The following is an 18,859-nucleotide window of genomic DNA, read 5'->3' as shown; positions in this document are numbered from 1 at the left end:
AATCAGAATCAAATTGACAATCACTGTTTTTCAGTGGCTATCGAAACTACTCCCAGATCACGTTGGAACCTCATCAAAGCGATCCTACCACCGACAGCAGTTTTCTGGTCCAACAGGCTTCATTCATCAAGTCCTATCGGAACATTTCCGCGAAGGCAAACTGTAATGCTCTGCACGTGATATGCGTTCCATACATCAATGCTACCCAACAAGAAATCAGTCATTTCGCAAACGAAAACAAGCAAAAGCCGGTACAAGTCAACATAAAACCGTTGAATCCAATCGACAGGCCACACTTGCAGCCGCACATAACCTTCCACGAGAACGCCCACATACAGCTGATCGAGAACTTCGGCGACGATTACGACTGGCCGTGGCATACGGACGTCTACCTGGACGGTCGAGTTCTGTGCCGTGCGATAATCGTCGATGCCAACTGGATCATCGTGGACAGTTCGTGTATGCGGTTGATCAATCTTAAGATTGACTATATCTCGGTGGTGGCGGGTGGAGCGAAGTCGTATCTTAAAATCGCCGGTCCGTACGAGCAGGTGTTGCGGGTGGACTGTTACCATTACATACCCGATGCGCGAGTGGTTCTGCTACATCTGGAGAAGCAGCTCAGTTTCACCCGGCATGTGTTGCCAACGTTCATTCCGGAGAAGTATAGTTCAACTAACTCTGAGATACATTAATTGGAACATCATCTATTTTCAGAAATCACACCATCGAGGAGAACCAATGTCTGGCCGTTGGACAGGATAAACTGGGGAGAACCCGGACGGTGGGAGTGCATCTCAACATGACCGGTTGCAGGCCCGCTATGCATGTTTGCTACCAGCTCAATTCAGAGCATGGCTTCTATGAAGCAGATCATTGCGATTCGGAAGGTAAGCCGCATCAATTCTGATCCGATACTGAGTCACAACTGAGTCTATACCACAAATTTCAGTCGCAACCCGATCGGGAGTGGTAGTGTGTAAAACCCCTCTCTCAGGATGGTACCCAGTGGGGTTCTTCAGAAACAAGCGAGGTCTGTGTGGGTTTAACAAACCCGTTGAAATGATCTCGCTGAAGGCATTCTACCCCGAAATACAGCATGTTTTAAGCCATCAGAAGTGTGACTACGATTTTGTGGCACCTGTCTGTACGGGGATGCGTTGTCGATACGGAAAGTGTGTCGAAAAGTTACACGTGTGTGATGGCAAACAAGACTGCCTCGACGGTGCGGATGAGAATCCCACGATGTGCGCCACGATGAACCAGAACCAGACGGCGGGCTTTTGTTTAACAGAGGAGTTTCGCTGTGCGAACGGAAGGTGTATGGACAAGAGTAAATTTTGTGACGGACGGAACGATTGCGGTGATCTGTCGGATGAACCCAACGAATGCTCGTGTTACACTTACTACAAGTCAGTGTTCGTCTGAAGCTTGTTACTATTGAAAGGTTACTGAACAATATTTTGATTCACAGGGCAACCAACCCAACGAAAATTTGCGACGGAGTCCGCAACTGTTGGGACAAATCGGACGAAAATCCACGGCTGTGCAAGTGTCAAGAAACAAACTTCCGCTGTGGAGAGAGCGGAGCCTGCGTCCCGCACGACCATGTTTGTGATGGGGACAATGATTGTCCCGGAGGGGAGGATGAACGTTACTGCTATGCACTTCAACAGAACCCGGAACAATCGTGAGTACTTTTAATATTCAAACAAACGGATCCACTTATTCCAGTGGAACTTCCATGTTTTTTTAAAGAAATTACGGCGAGGTGATGCAGCAAAGCTTCGGCATATGGCACTCGAAGTGCTTCCCGAAGGACGTCAAGTACGACGATGAAAATATACGGCAAATTTGCGAAAGCATAGGCTACCATCGAACGGCGAAAATATATGGTCGAAAAATGCAACACGGCGATGCTACCGGGAGGATGGCCAACAGCTCGACAGATGATCCAGTTGAGAAAACGCGGAGTGTACCCACCAAAGCCGTGGTGTTGAACAAATTCTCCAAGGTGGTAATCAACCCGAAGCAGTCATTCTTCATGAAACCCAGTCGACCGATGTTCAAGCTGGTGAATTGGAGCTATGAAGATGAGATGAATTGTGATCGGTTAGAAATAAATTGCGGGGACTGAGCTGGGTTACCGATCGTGTGAAGTGTGTTATTTTGTTGCTTCACTGTGAGAAACTCCATCACGAAATGAAAAATTATGACACATCGTCCTGGTCCAGTAAGAAAATGTGTCCTTGATATCTAGTGTAGTCGATATACTTCTTCTATTTATTGACTCCTATACTAACTCTCTCGAGAAGCTGGTTCAGTTTATAGTTAATTGTGTTTACTAAAATGTTTGAAATTCGTTTTAGAGACTAGATTGTATATTATCCTTCGTTTACTTCGTCTTCGGGAATACATGCTTCGTTGGCTCATAATGGACCTCATTGACTACAATATGTTACGTATGTTACGCTGTGTCCTTTTATTGTCGAAAAAATCTGCGATTACTGGCCGCATCGCCAATTCAACCGTAGTAATAAATTTTCTCAACATAGCTAATCAGCCTGATTCTGCGCGGCGTGATGACAATTGTCACGTATCGCACGCGATTCCAACAGGCGAATGCCGTGAGAAACCTCACTTGAATAAACACAAATCAACTCTCACGAACAGTCCCGCTGTCAAGCAACGTGACGATTGTCACCTGAACTGGGATTTCTACGTCACAATCGTCGATATCGTCGATTGGGGTGTCGACAGCGCATAAAAACGAATCAAAAACGAATGTAAAATAGTGAGCATCGTTTTTGGTCTTGAAGAATCGAGAGTAATGGTGCAGCGAGCCTCGCGCGTGTGGTCATCGAGAGTAGACGCGCTCTTCGTTTGATTCTTGATTACATGTAGTTTTTGCTCGTTTCTCTGTATGTGGTGACAAAACTCAGTTGTAATTGAAAAGTGCTGTTCCCGAAGCTCTCCTTAAAGTTATCTAACGAAATTTTATAACGACGCCGTTTATAAGCTTGGTTTTATTAGTTAAATAAGTATAAATTGTATAGGTAATGCTCAAGCTAACGGCGAAATTCTCGCTCGTCAATGTGTTTTTTTCTCGTTTTGACGTAGGACTACGTCTTTCATTTCTATACCGGGGTGTAAAATCAAAGTTTCGAAAACGAAAGCGTTACACCGGAGACCGAGATTTTGAGTGTTAATAGCTCCTAAACAACTGAACGAAATGGTATGATAAACACTTCATTCGAAAGATAAAATGTCTACGCGTTATATACTTGTTACTTTTTCATCCAAAAATTTGTTTCAATAGCCTTAAAATTGCTTTCAAAACAGGCTATTGAAATCACCAATCGGTATATAAGCGAGCGCCGCTCGGAAATCCACTCAGTTCTAATTGAACAGCGATTGGAGCATGTTGTCGCTGTTGTGGTGAAGCTCTTCGTTTATCATGAAAGCGCGGATGAACGGTGTCACCAAGAGCCTGTTTGTGCACCTTAGGCCAGAAGGGAATCCATCAGGAGGAGAGTGATGCCACAAACGGTTCCCCGGGAAGAACTCGAAGCAGCCGCTACACACACACACACACACATACACGCGCGGAATTCTTTCCGTTTGGATGTCATTCAGCATCGAGAAAGATCCGGAAAATAATCTGCCAGTTCCTCTAGGAATTTGAAAATACATTCATGTGAAAGAGTTTATTTGAATGTTTTCTATCCATGTAACACTGTGACCAAATACATTTGGTTTCGTGATTTTTCAATCAATCGCAATTAACAGGATAGCTTCTGAAGATTATTCTTTCCCATCAGTAGGATATTTCCGTATCCAATATTGTATGCGCCCGCAATCGATTATTACTCAGTCGCCGAAAGTTCCGAGCTCAGAGAGTTCATTCCCCTCTAGTTTGCCTTCCAAATTGCCATCGTAAACCACGCCTTCTCTCGATTCAATCACACACAAAAAGCATACTTAAGCGATATTCTGGTGGTGAGACGCATTCATTTTTCGTGAGGACATCGACAAGACAACATCGTTGCTGAGGGTGCTGGACGACGAAGGATCGAGATCTGCCCTGAAACGCAAGCAGTTTGTTTGAAACTGTGAGGGAGCACAGAGAAGCCGATCCTTCAGGAGAAGAGAAGGTGACCATCGAAGCAGCCGCTACACACACACACATACGCGCACGGAATTCTTTCCGTTTGGATGCCATTTAGCATCGAGAAAGATCCGGAAAATAATCTGCCAGTTCCTCTAGGAATTTAAAAATACATTCATGTGAAAGAGTTTATTTGAATGTTTTCTATCCATGTAACACTGTGACCAAATATGTTTCAATCAAGTGCTATTAACAGATGGTTATCGAGTTAGCATTAACCACTGGTGGGCTTCCAGTATCGAGGAAAATGTGGAAATATCTAATCGTTACTGAAAATAATCTGCCAGTTTCTCTGGGAATTTAAAATTACATTCATGTGAAAGAGTTTATTTTAATGTTTTTTATCAGTGTAACACTGTGACCAAATACATTTGGTTTTGTGATTTTTCAATCAATCGCAATTAAAAGGATAGCTTCTGAAGATTATTCTTCCCCATCAGTAGGATATTTCCGTATCCGATATTGGATGCATAAAACCTTGTGCCTCCAACGTAACGCTCTCGTTTTCGAAGTTCTCCTAATATTCATTCATTCAGAATGAATTCAGATCCAACTTCAAACAAATGATCTCTAAATCAACGATAGTCCTACGTCACCCTTGCGGTTATACCATAGATATAACCCACTTCCTGTCTCTTTTACCCGATGTGTGTAGGTATAAACTAGGAAGACCTGTGACAAAATCGATTAAAGAATAAAACGATTTTTCGAGCAGTGTCGGGAAAGCCTATAAAATACATATTTGCAATAGCGTGAAGTGATATTTTTGTTTATCGATCCATGCGCTTTCATGTTCGGGATTGTTTATATGTCTCTCTTCGACGAGGCAAGTTATAGAGGCGAATGAACTACAAAGTTTAAAAACAAAAAAAAAGAAAGAAAGACAAGTTATGTGTGTTAGTGAGCGAATCGAATAGGCTCGGTGGTTGCCAGAATTTCTGTCGCATTGACATTTGATTCCTGCAGTGATATTATCACCGTAATTGGATGCATCGTAGCTATGCAGAGCGCTCAGTTTTCCAAAGCTAAGTTTATTGACGTAGAACTACGTCTTTCAGGAAGGGTGCCAAATCAGAAAACAGGTCACGTTTTCATGAAATAAAGTTTACGTTAATAACTATTTTCATTGCGTACGAATTCTCATGATTTGTATACCAATCGAATCGGAAATTCTCTAAGATTTGTTTGATATGCTATACATTACAATTCGCTAATCTCTAAACTGTTTAAATTCATGAAAACTAGAAGAACTTCCTTTTTTCCCATACATTTGTTCTGCCGATTTGTGTGCTAACCCTACCCGTATTTCGAATGTTTATAACTCAAACATTCCTTAACAGATCGAAAAGATGTTTGCATCAATTGATAGGAAATATTTCTAGGTGTCTATCACCATAAACAATAAAATATTTTATTGTTCATGGGATGAACAATTGAATAACTGTAAAATGTCAAGCTATATCTTAACGCCCTAACTGACAAGTTTTGATTGGCCCGATTTACGGTTTCCCCAACACAGACATCAAAATCGATGTACCTGTCGAAATCCGCTTTGCAAATATACATGCAAGTCGGGGGTATTTTTGTTCCCACCGAGCTGTGTTTCCCCAACACGGACTTCAACTTTTAAACTGAGAAGCCTGGGAAAATCGTCATTCCAGATACTAGAGGTGAATGAACTTTCGCGATTCGAAAACTACGTAAACATGAGATGTGCAATAATTTCAGAGGGAAATTTGAAATACAACGATCGTTTGACAATTTTTCCGTTCACATATTTTCGTACTCCTAGGCAGTGTTTGGATTTCGATCAAAATCGAATGATACACAATGTGTCATGCAAGTAACCTCTCACGAACATATAACCAAATATGAGAGGATCATTCAGATACTTGTATGAATGACAGTAATCACTTGTGTTACACTAAATGATTAAACAAAGAGAGGAACGAAGACTGCTGTTTGCATATTCGAGCTGTATGAAACATCGCAAACCACTTTCGAAGCCTGCATACAAGTTTGAACCGCATATTGTGCGATTCACATAGAACGTTACGGAGAAGAACGTCTACGTTCCGTCAACGTCTCCACCAATTCACACATGCAGTCAATACTTTCACCAACCCGTCACGTCAAATGTCAAACGAATGATTTATTTAATGTTATTCATGGTATCGCCATCTACAACAATTTTAAATTGCAATGCCCTCTTTCGAATCAGCATGCCTAGAATCAGTCCTAAATTTTGAAAAATTCAATGAAAATCATTGAATTAAAATGCTTCAACCCCGTAGTCCGACCCTTATTCAACAATAATAATATATAGACTATTTCTCTCAGCTAGGCGCGAATGATTTTCACTCCGAAATTTGGAACTAAGAGATATGTTGGCCTAAAAAGTACAGTATGTTACTTATAATGGCAATTTTGACCAGTAATTGGACATTTGCGACTTTCAAAGGGGGGCTATAATTTGGGCCCCGAACTCAATGTTTACAAAAATGTCCAATCAGAGGTAAAATATTTAATTAAACGTGTTGCATCACAGCTCTGTCCAATTAGCTAAATGTCGAATTAGATGTAAATTACTGTACAACCAAAATCAAAACAAAAGCCGTGACACAAAGCCCAGACAAAAACCAAACGAGCCGTCCGTCTCCGTCAATTATTCTTTTCTACAAATCCTGCCGGTCGTTTTCGTTGAACGTATGCTGACGGGTCGTTACGTTGCCGGTGTATGTGAATGTTTTCATAATAATTGCATGGTAGAAAAACTGACGTAACGTGACGTGACGGGACGTGAGCGTGACGTTGTATGTGAATCGCACTTATATCGTCCCGCTCTACTATAGCGAAACCCACTGCACAGACAAGTGCAAAGCAATAAATGATACAAGAAAAATTACGTCATCATTCGGTTACCATTTGCGGAGAGCAACGAATGGGAAAAGAGAGCGGTGTTGCTAGTAAAACTATGCGGTCTATATGAATATACATATTTCAAGGGATAGCGGCGTTAAAAATGGAAAATATGATCTGTCTACCCTTCCCTTAACCTCTATCGAGCTTAATAATCATATAGTTTGCACTCTCTGAGGCTTAAAAATCAGGATCTGCTATATTAGCTGAATATGAATCATTCGCTTTGCGTAGTCCGTAAGATCCTGCTGTTTCATGATGCATGGAGAGGTCGATATGCATATGTTAGAGGTAAAGAAGAAAATAAACTTTCTGCACCGAAAGCGTATATGATGGTTTTGCTTGCGTGTCGGTGTATCATGAAGTGCGAACCGATGCAGAGTAGTCTCGTTCTCTTCTGTGTCGTGATTTGCAGCACGTAACAACAAAAGAATACCGCTGGGGGAAATGATTTCTGTATGATCATACTCATTTGACAAACACTGGTCCTATGCATCATATAAAACGTAAAAGGACGTTCATCAAATTTATTTGTAACGAAGAAGATATTCTATTATAAAAAATTATAGGAGGTTGTGTCTAAGATACGACCGCATTGTTGACGTAGAACTACGCTGTTATTTTATATAAGTCGCTTGTTTATACCTTCGGATATTATTCTATAATGCTGTGAAATTTTCGAAACAACTGCTTAGTAGAATAATCTTTAAAATGGTTTTTCATTGTAGAATCAGTTGACGTTAATTGATTGATGATTCATTCTTGCCCTCGCAAACCAATAAACTAGTTGATCGTATGTCGCAATTTATTTCATGTCAATGCATTGAAAATTTACCTCGGACGCTATTCCGGTGGCCTTTTTAGCAATTGACATAGACTCGGCTACAGTCGATTATATACATGTTACACCAGCACCATTATTCCACATCTCATAACTACATCAATATAGCTATAGGGGGTCTCCGTAGCCACATTGGTTGCGCGTTCGCTTAGTAAGCGATCGATCGTGAGTTCAAAACTCAGGGCCTCATTGACCATCTTTGTGTTGTTACAGAATAGCTACGTCCACGCAACAATCATCAGCGATGGAGATCGATCCACGATCGAAATAAGATCGATTCATCCATACAACTGCTGTTCTATAAATAACTCAACAATGATCAATCAACTGTCTCCCCTGTCCGGTCTAACTGGATAATGGAAGAACAGAACGAAAACTCTTACGCCTATATGGCAACTGTGTAAATGTGTACCATATGCAATGGTATAGAAGGGAATACTCTAACGCCGAAAACATGGCAACTGTGTAATGTGCTAATTATAGATATGATAAACATGTGACATGTACACGATTGAAATTCGGCTCTGTTACAGCTAAATGCTAATGAGCCTAAAAATAAACAAAAGGGATAAAAAAAAATCAATATAGCTTTGGAACCGAATGGAAACAACAACAATGACAACACTTGCAAGTATCAAATATCATGCTACAAGTTATTTAGTATTGCCTCAAAGCAATCGCACCTCTAGGCATCGTTCGTACAACGTGAACCAAGCGCCAAACAAGCGTTCGCCATAGCATGCATACAGAACCATACATTGGTGGCATGAAGCTACTAGGAATACAAATACTTCTCATCATTTTGCGCTATTCTCAAAAGAAACGCTTTTGTTAATATTACTGGCCTCAAAAAAAGTCGCATTACTTTCTCATGCTCGAGAGAAGCGCAGCTGTCACCCTTAGTGGAGGAATTTTTGCTACTGGTAAGCGAAACCTAATCACATACAAAACTCCAGAACGACATTTACTTTCTTGGAGACTAAACAAGCGAAATAAACTCTTTTTGCTAATATCAACAAACTCGAAAACAGTAGCAATGCTTCATTATGATCAATATTAGCGCAAATGCAATCCTAGTTGAAGGCAGTTTTGCGACTGGCACGCGAACCTAAATAACTTATAACATTCCAGTAAGACATTCCAGATGCTTGGTATATTTATATAATATATAAATATTTTTTTGGAGCATAACCTTAACGCCTGCTTCGCCATAACGTCAGTTTAATGCATTGATGCATTCTCAAAGGCACCAAAGAAGCCGTTTACATTTTCAACCGACGCGCCGAAATCGCCTACTTCGCTGTTGTTCGATGTGGTGTCACACTCGCGAAGGCTCGGTTCAGTGCGTGCGCTTTTCACTGCACCAACATCGCGTGCATCATTAGATGACGCTTGCCTCGAAATTTCATTGCCCCTGGCAATGCGTTTGTTTTTTGCAGGGCTCGAGCCTGCCTTCCTCTTCTTCTTGCCCATCACACACTACGCGAAGCGTTCAATGTACGACGCGGGAAGAAAAACACACGATACGAATAACGAATAACGAACAGAAAAAGCAAACGACGATATCCAAGTTGGATTACCACTGGTGGGGTCCAATCTTAGATCGAAGCGCAGCGAAAGCAAAGTGAACTGGATTGCTCAACAGTCCGATGCCGAATGAAAGTTTGCCTCAGCGGGATCCACTGTTTATACTCAAGGCAAATATTCCCCTTCATTCTTCTACTTTTCCTTTGTTCACGGCGACTTCAAATCCTACGATTTCCCCTTCATTGGTCGTCGATAAGTTGCTCGTTATTGACAGCTCTGTACGGGAAAGCACACAAATGGACAGAACAAATGTATGGAAAAATGAAAATGCCTAAAGTTTTCATGAATTTTAACTATTTACAAACCAGGGGATTCCAATGTACAGCATATTAAACAAATCTTGGGAATTTCCTATTCTTTTAGTATGTAAATCGCTAAAATCCGTTCGCGGCAAAAATAGTTATTAACGTTAACTTTATTTCATAAAAACGTGACCTGTTTTCCTTAATGAAAGACGTAGTCCTACGTCAAAAATTTCGATGCATTCTAAAATAATATTCGAAGTGGTAAACAAGTGGATTCCATAATATAATTTCGTAGTTCTACGTCGAAAATATGCGGTCGTGTCCTTATTATCGTTTATCGTCTATCTGGCGATCTAATCATTTACCATAACATAGCATATCAGTACATATCAGAATTTGAATAAAAAGCAAATGGATGGAAGCTTTCTTTTGTTTAACTATTTTATTTGCCTTCAAATTGGTGAGTTTTATTTTGGAGGTATTTCCCAGCGATCTTCTCAGGTTTCTCATGGATTATCCATCGTCGGGTATAAAAAAATCGCAAAGTAGAAAGTATAGCAATGTTGTAGGTTCGCTTTATTGCAGAGATGTTTCTCGGTGATCCTCTCAGGTTTCTCGTGTATGAAGAATCGTCGTCATCGAGTATGAAAAATTCAAAAAATCAGAAAAAAATCGATTTTTGCTGTTTCTCGGAGACCAAAAATTTCGTTTGGTAGAAAATTTTTCCAAAAATTAGAAATTAGCGACGTGAGTGCTCACGAAATACAATGTAAATTAGCATTATATGTAGAGGTTTTTCACGGTTACCTTCTCAGGTTTCTCATGGATCCTTTGTCTGGGTATAAAAATGTTTCAAAACTTAGGAAGCATAGGAATATTTTAGGCGCAATTTATGGGAGAGGTGTTTCCCGGATAACTTCCGTCGTCGGATGTCAAAATATGTGAATAATTGAAAAGTTCGACACACAAGAAATACAAAGATTTCGTCAGTCCGGCCGCCGGGCAATCGGAATATATGCGATTTCCGAGATTTTGTTTTGTCGAGAGGTTGAAAGTCCACGTTTACAGAATTCCATGACTTACCGCAGTGAATCCTGATTCTTAACCCTACCCACTAACAACTATCCTTTCCATGATAATCGCTAGGAAACCACGCTATAGAGGCGACCCTTCTGGCCTTCGGGCGGCGAATATCATACTAACATTTCTTCCCTTCCCCTGGTGACTGTTAGGACGTGGCCGGCGTCGTTATTGACCATTTAAAGCTTGAATCACCGAAAATTGCACAGCGAGAATGATTTGCTAGTCCCAAGCGTCATTCGGTGTGTTCTTTGTGCAATTTGGTTGGTTCAGGTCAATCACGGAGAGCAACTACGAATTGTACAGTCTATACAAGCTCAAGCTTGAGCTTGAAGAATCGATAGTCAAATTCCGAACACTTGAGCTTTGATGGCCATTCAACAGGGTCTCTCAAAATCTCAAAATGGTACTCTTTCGCGAAATAAAATTAATTTTTGGATACAATAGAGCCCTCTTTTTCATTTGACTGCAATAAAATTGATTTACAAATACATATTCATGGTGAAAAACTAGAAATATGTTGAATCACTTTTGTCTCAAATTCCGAACAGCAAAAATGCCTTTTTTAATCATATCTTTTAAACTACTCGACCAATTCATATGATCGATATATCAAATTAAAGTTAATTAGCTAGTCTTTTTTGGAAAAGTGTTATACTTGCAAAAACTTGGATTTTGCTTTCGGTATCAATACCTATAAATGATTTTTTTTTTCCAAAATATATTTTTTATTAAGGCACATGTGGCGTTAGCCTGACGGGGCCGGGAGTCCAATATTTTGACAATTTTTGTCTTACAACTATGTTAGTAATATGTAACCGATTACTCGCGGTTGGCTCGAGGTTAGTATTACAAGTGTTCTCATAATTGGTATGTTGCAGTCTTCGATGCTCTATACGTGTGCCACACGGGCTACTTCCTATTGGGATGCAGCTGACCATTAATCAGCAACGCTCCCTAGTCTGTACCCCATATCTAGCGTGGTGCGTCTTTCTCGACTCGAGGAATCCAGGATAGAATGGTCACTAGCCGGCGCAATCATCAGTTCGTGTAGAGTTGTCATGAGCGGTACAACCTTTGGCTCTTGTTGAATGATCAGTGGACTGCACAACCTTCGGCCCGTGCATCTGTAAAGAGTGTGTGTATGTATTGCCGCGACTATGTAAAAGTTTATCGATCGGATAGGAGGGATATGAAACGGGGACACAACGAAGGAAACATCATTAAACGTTGACATCGGCGTTTCTGAGGAACAGGTATAGATGAAGCAGAAGATCAGGATCCCGGCTACCTAAGATATCCCGGACGGGGATATCCGATTTTCTGCCTTGTGCTCTCAGTGCTCTAGAGAGCTGAGAGCGAGCAGCATGGAACCGGATACACGACCAGACAACATGCTCGATGTCGTGGTAGCCATCGCCACAATCACAAAGATTGTTTGCTGCGAGCCCAATGCGATAGAGATGCGCGTTTAGGTTGTAGTGATTGGACATAAGCCGAGATATCACGCGAATGAAATCACGACCTACATTCAATCCCTTGAACCATGCACTCGTCGAGACCTTAGGGATATTCGTGTGTAACCAACGACCGAACTCATCTTCACTCCACATGCGCTGCCAACTAACGAGTGTGTCCTGACGAAGAATGTGAAAAAATTCATTATAGGCAATTTGCCTTTCAAAAAGTGTGCCTTCTGAAGCGCCCACCTTAGCTAGCGAGTCCGCTTTCTCATTCCCCGGAATCGAGCAATGAGAGGGAACCCATGCTAAGGTAATCTTGAATAATTTTTCGACCAAAACACTCAATAGATGTCTTATTCTTGTTAGGAAATAAGATGAGCGTTTATCAACCTTCATTGAGCGGATTGCCTCTATTGAGCTGAGACTGTCTAAAAAAATAAAATAATGGTCGATGGGCAGTGTTTCAATGATCCCTAGAGCATAGTATATGGCACCCATTTCTGCGACATACACGGAACAAGGATCTTTGAGTTTGAAAGAGGCACTGGAATTTTCATTGAAGATGCCGAAGCCAGTGGACCCGTTTATGTATGAACCGTCAGTAAAGAACATTTTATCAGATCCAACTTTCCCATATTTTTCCGAAAATATCGACGGAATAACATTGGAGCGTAGGTGATCTGGTATTCCATGGATTTTTTGTCGCATGGACAGATCAAAAATGACAGAGGAATTGCAAAAGTATGGGAAGCAAACTTGGTTAGAGATGCCTGGTGAAGGGTGCACGTCGTGGGTAAGGTACTCATGGTATAAAGACATAAAACTTGACTGAGGAGTCAGTTGGAGTAGATTTTCGAAGTTATCAATTACCAATGGATTCATGATCTTGCAACGGATGAGAAATCTGTAGGATAATTCTGTGAACCGAAGAGTAAGCGAGGGTACTCCTGCCAAAACTTCGAGACTCATCGTATGTGTCGAATACAAACACCCCATGGCTATACGCAAGCAACGATATTGTATTCTCTCCAGCTTGAGAATATGAATCCTGGCAGCTGATCGGAAGCAAAAACTGCCATATTCCAACACTGATAATATCGTTGTTTTGTATAACTGAATGAGGTCTCCTGGATGGGCACCCCACCATGTTACGGTTATTGTTTGGAGAAAATTGATTCTTTGCTGGCATTTCTGTTTCAAATACGCAATGTGTCTCCCCCAGGTACACTTAGAATCAAAATATACACCCAGGTATTTGAAAAACATAGAGTGTTGGATCGTTTTGCCGGATAGGTGAAGCTGGAATTGGGCGTTTCGTGCTTCCTAGAAAAAACGACCGTTTCAGTTTTCTCCGTAGAGAATTCGATACCCAGCTTGAGGGCCCACGTGAACAGATTGTTCAGGGTATCTTGCAACGACTTTTGCAGAGCGACGGGATTAGTACCCGTGATGGAAATAACTCCATCGTCTGCAAGTTGTCTCAGCGTGCAGTCTCTAGTTAGACAATCATCCATATCATTGACGTAAAAACTGTACAAGAGGGGGCTTAGGCAGGAGCCTTGCGGTAGGCCCATAAAACTGTACCTATAAATGATGTTAAAACGAAATATATAACCAAAGTAATGTCGAGGTTCGGATTATTACATTATTCATAACATTAAAGTTCAGTAAATTCACATTGAAAAATGAAGTGTTGGCAATTTGAATCATGCGTAGAAACATGATTCATATTCCGAACACTAATTTAAATAAAGATTTCTGCATAAAATATCGTTTTTTTTCATCCATTTATTGTAGATTCGTACAAATTCTAGCACTTAACATAGTTGGAAAAACTACAAAAAATGAAAAATTAACGATGCTTGTTTTTTTTATAGAATTTGCTAAATTCTGTCTGTCTGTCTGTCTTATTCTTATGTACTCGGAAACTACTGAACCGATCGGCATTAAAATTGGTATGTAGGGGTTTTAGGGGCCGGGGAAGGTTTTCATGATAGTTTGAGACCCCTCACCCCTCTCTGAGTGGGGGCTACCATACAAATGAAATACAAATTTCTGTTTTACTCGAGAACTAATCAAGTAAATGCAACTAAATTAGGCATCTGGAGGTTTTAGGGTGAAATAAATGATTCTATGGTGGTTAGATACCCTTCTCTTAGGGGGGGCTGCCATACAAATGAAACATAAATTTCTACATTACTCGAGAATTAATCAAGCAAATGCAACCAAATTAGGCATCTGGAGGTTTTAGGGTGCAATACATCAATCTAAGGTGGTTAGATACTCCTCCCTCCTCTCTTAAGGAGGTTGGGGGGATGAGCAGCCATACAAATGAAAGACAAACTTCTGCATGACTAGAAAACTAATCAAGAAAATACCAAATTTGGCATGTGGAGGTTTTATGGGGAAGAAACATTTCTAAAGGTGTTCGACAGTCCTCCCCCCTCTCTAAGTGAGTCTTCCATACCAATGAAACGCAAATTTCTGCATAACTCGACAACTAATCAAGCAAACGAAACCAAATTTGGCATGTGGAGGTTTTAGAAGGCAATAAATGTTTCTATGGTGGTTAGATACTCCTCCCCCTCTCTTAGGGGGGGGGGGGGGGCTGCCATACAAATGAAACACAAATTTCTACATTACTCGAAAACTAACCAAGCAAATTTGGCATGTGAAGATTTTAGGGGGCACGAAACGTTTCTGTGGTGAATAGACTCTCTTCCCCCCTCTCTAAGGAGAGAAGATGGGAGGGGTTTGTCATCATGTTTTCTGTATCAAACATTTATTCCATGTAACAGAGAAACATGTTATTTGCAAGTGGTTGAAAAATGTTGAACGAGAATTGTGTCTGAAAATAATCTGATATTATAATGATGAGTTTTGGTATAAGTACTAGGATTTTTTTAGTAAAAGGTAAATTGAACGGGGTCGATTAGGAAATCAATCAATGAACAGTTCTGCGATTGGACTCATGAACTTGCGCTTAGTAAGAAAACGTGATTGTTTGAAGGTATTGACTAACTTTTTACTCCCTTACCCACCCAGACCCTTTGCCAGGGAGTTCTTGATTTGGCGAGGGATTTGCAGATGTGGACAGAAATCCAAGGTTCTCATCATGAACAACCATCCTGATCCTGATCAACCTGATCATCCTGTGCTTCACTGTTACCGTGAAAATGGGGTTTGATTTTTTTAAATCGTTTATTTTTACAGGCTCAGTTACATAAGTTTAAAGGAACCAAACTCCTAACTGTATTGTTACTAGTATATATTAACATTTTTCCTTAATTCTAGTGTTAATAATGTAGAAAACCGTTTACTCGCGGCCCACTCGAGTTGAGAAGGGCAACATATTTTCTTCAAGAAATGGAGGGGATATAAGGGTATTGTAACAATTGCAGTTTTTCAACAACAACTTTTTAATTCAGAACAAACCTTCAATCACCTTCAAACCTACAATTAAACAGAAGTCACAGTCGTGCGTCTTTGAGTTCAACTCTTATGGTCAGGAAGATGCTGTGATATTTCAGAGTCAGCGAAATATAATTGCTTCACTTTTTCCATTTATTTTGAACAAACAGAATTATCATGAAAGGTAACCAAAACAATCACTCCCATCTGCTATTCGGTCATTGGTAGTTAAGGCCTACCGAATATTATTTCTAGTGTCATTCAGCAATTATTGTGCTAAATTATGCATATCGAATAACAACATCATGCTGTTGCTTTTACCATTTGAAAAACCCGGCTAAATTTATCAGTATGTTAGAGATGCTAATCGTCGCCAGACAGTGGAAAAACCATTTGCATTCTGTATAAATTGTCCGTACCATCTGATGAAGCTTTCCAAACGCTGATTCAGTCACGTCTGTGCAAACATTGTGGCAATGATCGATCCCACATTTGTGGTAATAGTCTTCCTGTTGGGTCCAATTTTAGTTATCGCCCAAAAAGACCCGAACTGTTCCAAGCTTCCTGATAGAAATGGATTGAGGGGGACTGCGGTGAATTAGAAGCGGTTTTAGAGATATCGAGTGATGATTTGATGAACTTGGATTTCGTTTCAGTCATGTTGTCGTTTCCCAGCGATTCTGGACCAGCAAACCATGTCCCAGTGCTGGAGTGAGCTAAGCAGCTCATCCTACTCCGGTCAATTGAAACATTGTGTATAGCATCAAATGTGTTTATATTTTTTCTGGACAACTGTTTAAATTCTTCGATGTTTATCCCGCAGAAATCGATGGAGTGTTTCTTCACCAAGAAAAACATTCTCCAATCGGATGGTTCGTTGGATCGGACAGCTATTGGGGCATATCTGGACACCCTATTTGCGGGGAATGACGTGTGGCTTAATACGATCAAACAAGCCGCTTTGAATCACTGTTTGGTGGGCATTGAGAAGAATTACGACCGAATTCTGGATTTTTTCAGGACAAACGGAATGGAGTTCCAAGAAGAGTCCAAATGCTCCATGAAACCGATGCTGCTGAGCATCTGTGTTGGTGCCAGAGGATTTGCAGTGAGTACTTGAATATATTGTTTCAAAAATTGCTTCCTTCTAAGTTATATATTATAATTTCTCTCGTGTAGAAATGTCCGGCAAATGATTGGAATGAAAGTGAGATGAGTTTGGAAAATAATTTTGAGTTGTTGGATTTCACTCCAATTATCATTTCAGGCTCGACATGCGACGAGTGGAGGAAATATTTGGACAGTTGCACAGAATCAGTGGAAAACACGTTGGAATTTTACAAGCAGCTGGATCGTGCATCGTAACTATCGTGTTTTATCTTTGGGATTTATATATTGATTTACAATTAGAATTATCGTTTGAGTACATTCTAGACTATCCAGTATGCCAGAATAAAACTTGTATAATTTCAACAAATAATTGGCTAACTTGCGCCACCAAACCTTTTTCTCTTACGGATTGTTATCATGAAATTAGTGACTCCATTTCGAGTAGAATAGCTGATTGTGCTTGTTGAGCAGTGTGTAAACACTCATTATTTGCAGTTATATTTACATATGACGAATTCCATACCAACTCGTCTTAGAAGTTGGCAACATCATTTCAGTTTGCAGTGAAACGTTGTGGGTGTAGAGACAGTGCACAATAGTACAGAGAGCGCATCTAAGTGGAAATTCGCATCTCGAGTACGGCAGTTATTCTCTAGACAAAAACTATCTTCGACAAAGTTATTACATATTTTAGAGCGCTCATTTTTATGTTGCCAAAAATGGAGTGATGAATTTTCGATTAAATGCTTTTATATAACTTTTTTATCTTTGAAAATGAAGGTAAACATAGTTCAACAATGTTGTAGCTCCTGTTAATTTAAGCAATTTTGTAGAAAATGTTATTTCCATCTCCTCAAAAACCGATATAGCGCTTTTTTCCAAGTTGGGTTAGGGTCACCATGGAAAAAAGGTTTTTTTTGCTCTAACCTTTAATTTTTCAAATTCTCCATGTACACTGTCTGCAGAAGACTTATAGAGCTTACTAAGACAAATATTTTGCGTTGCAGAATTTGTTAACACTTCAACTCTACTCAAAGTTATTGATATTTCTTCCCCAAAAACACGCCCTCTTCATTTGCTTGGCGTTCTTTCTGAAGCAAACATAAAATATGTTTATTGGTGGCATCTGACAGATATTTGATATATTTCAAAGTTATCTTATGTTTTGTATCTGAGTAACTAAAACTAAAATCATGAGTTTTTGAGTGAAAAACCATCAATAACCTAGAGGAGGTTTAAGATATTGACAAGTATTGCATCGCAAAATATTGGTAGAAAATTAAGAATTTTTTATTTTATCGAAAATTTTGGTCGCCTTTTGTCGGACAATATAAAAATGAGGGCTCTGTCATTAGTAACAACTTCGACGAGGACAGTTTTTATCTAAAGGGTGTGTCACATCAAATTGCATCACGGAAAAAACGCTGTAGAAATTCGCCCAGTAGACCGATCCTTTTGAAAATTTTAGACAGTAAAATAAAAACTATTAAACAACTTTTGGCATTTTCTTTTTATTCATACTTCGAGCCCAAGCCCGTATGCTCGCACCTTCCTCTTTACCCCGTCCATAAGGTTCTGTACAACGTAAGGGTGTAGTTTTTTTTAACAGAAATCCATTTTCTCTTGAAGTCCGCCTCCGATTTGACAACTTTTGGGCTCTTCCGGAGGGCCTGCTTCATAATCGCCCAATATTTCTCTATTGGGCGAAGCTCCGGCGCGTTGGGCGGGTTCATTTCCTTTGGCACGAAGGTGACCCCGTTGGCTTCGTACCACTCCAACACGTCCTTTGAATAGTGGCACGAAGCGAGATCCGGCCAGAAGATGGTGCTTCAATAGTGGTAGTAAGCGCTTCTGTAGGCACTCCTTAAGGTAAACCTGCCCGTTTACCGTGCCGGTCATCACGAAGGGGGCGCTCCGCTTTCCGCAAGAGCAGATCGCTTGCCACACCATGTACTTTTTGGCAAACTTGGATAGTTTCTGCTTGCGAATCTCCTCCGGAACGCTGAATTTGTCCTCTGCGGAGAAGAACAACATG

General features: G+C 40.4%; 3 protein-coding genes across 4 annotated transcripts in view; 2 read left to right on the top strand and 1 right to left on the bottom strand.

The window, feature by feature from the left end:
* LOC129770991 (serine protease nudel) overlaps window positions 1–2,142 on the top strand; it is a 56,477-nt gene extending 54,335 nt beyond the window's left edge. For both annotated transcript variants that reach the window (XM_055774217.1, XM_055774216.1), the window contains exons 10-14: window positions 35–664; window positions 718–890; window positions 953–1,412; window positions 1,475–1,690; window positions 1,759–2,142. In XM_055774217.1, the coding sequence (XP_055630192.1) occupies window positions 35–664; window positions 718–890; window positions 953–1,412; window positions 1,475–1,690; window positions 1,759–2,137 (1,858 nt within the window). In that variant the 3' untranslated portion in view covers window positions 2,138–2,142. The remainder of the gene's footprint in view (window positions 1–34; window positions 665–717; window positions 891–952; window positions 1,413–1,474; window positions 1,691–1,758) is intronic.
* Window positions 1–18,859, bottom strand: part of LOC129770993 (putative alpha-L-fucosidase) — a 442,537-nt gene that overhangs the window by 342,806 nt on the left and 80,872 nt on the right. The gene's annotated exons all lie outside the window — the stretch shown is intronic.
* On the top strand, window positions 16,171–17,105 carry LOC129770996 (general odorant-binding protein 66-like). Its single transcript, XM_055774224.1, has 5 exons — window positions 16,171–16,307; window positions 16,371–16,469; window positions 16,538–16,822; window positions 16,894–16,921; window positions 16,982–17,105. Exons 1-5 carry the CDS (start codon window positions 16,191–16,193, stop codon window positions 17,077–17,079), a joined length of 627 nt encoding a protein of 208 aa, XP_055630199.1. The 5' UTR covers window positions 16,171–16,190; the 3' UTR covers window positions 17,080–17,105.

Source organism: Toxorhynchites rutilus, chromosome 2, assembly GCF_029784135.1.
Source record: "Toxorhynchites rutilus septentrionalis strain SRP chromosome 2, ASM2978413v1, whole genome shotgun sequence".
Classification (NCBI taxonomy): domain Eukaryota; kingdom Metazoa; phylum Arthropoda; class Insecta; order Diptera; family Culicidae; genus Toxorhynchites; species Toxorhynchites rutilus.
The sequence above is the reverse complement of the archived record's forward strand: the minus strand, read 5'-3'. Positions and strand labels throughout refer to the sequence as shown.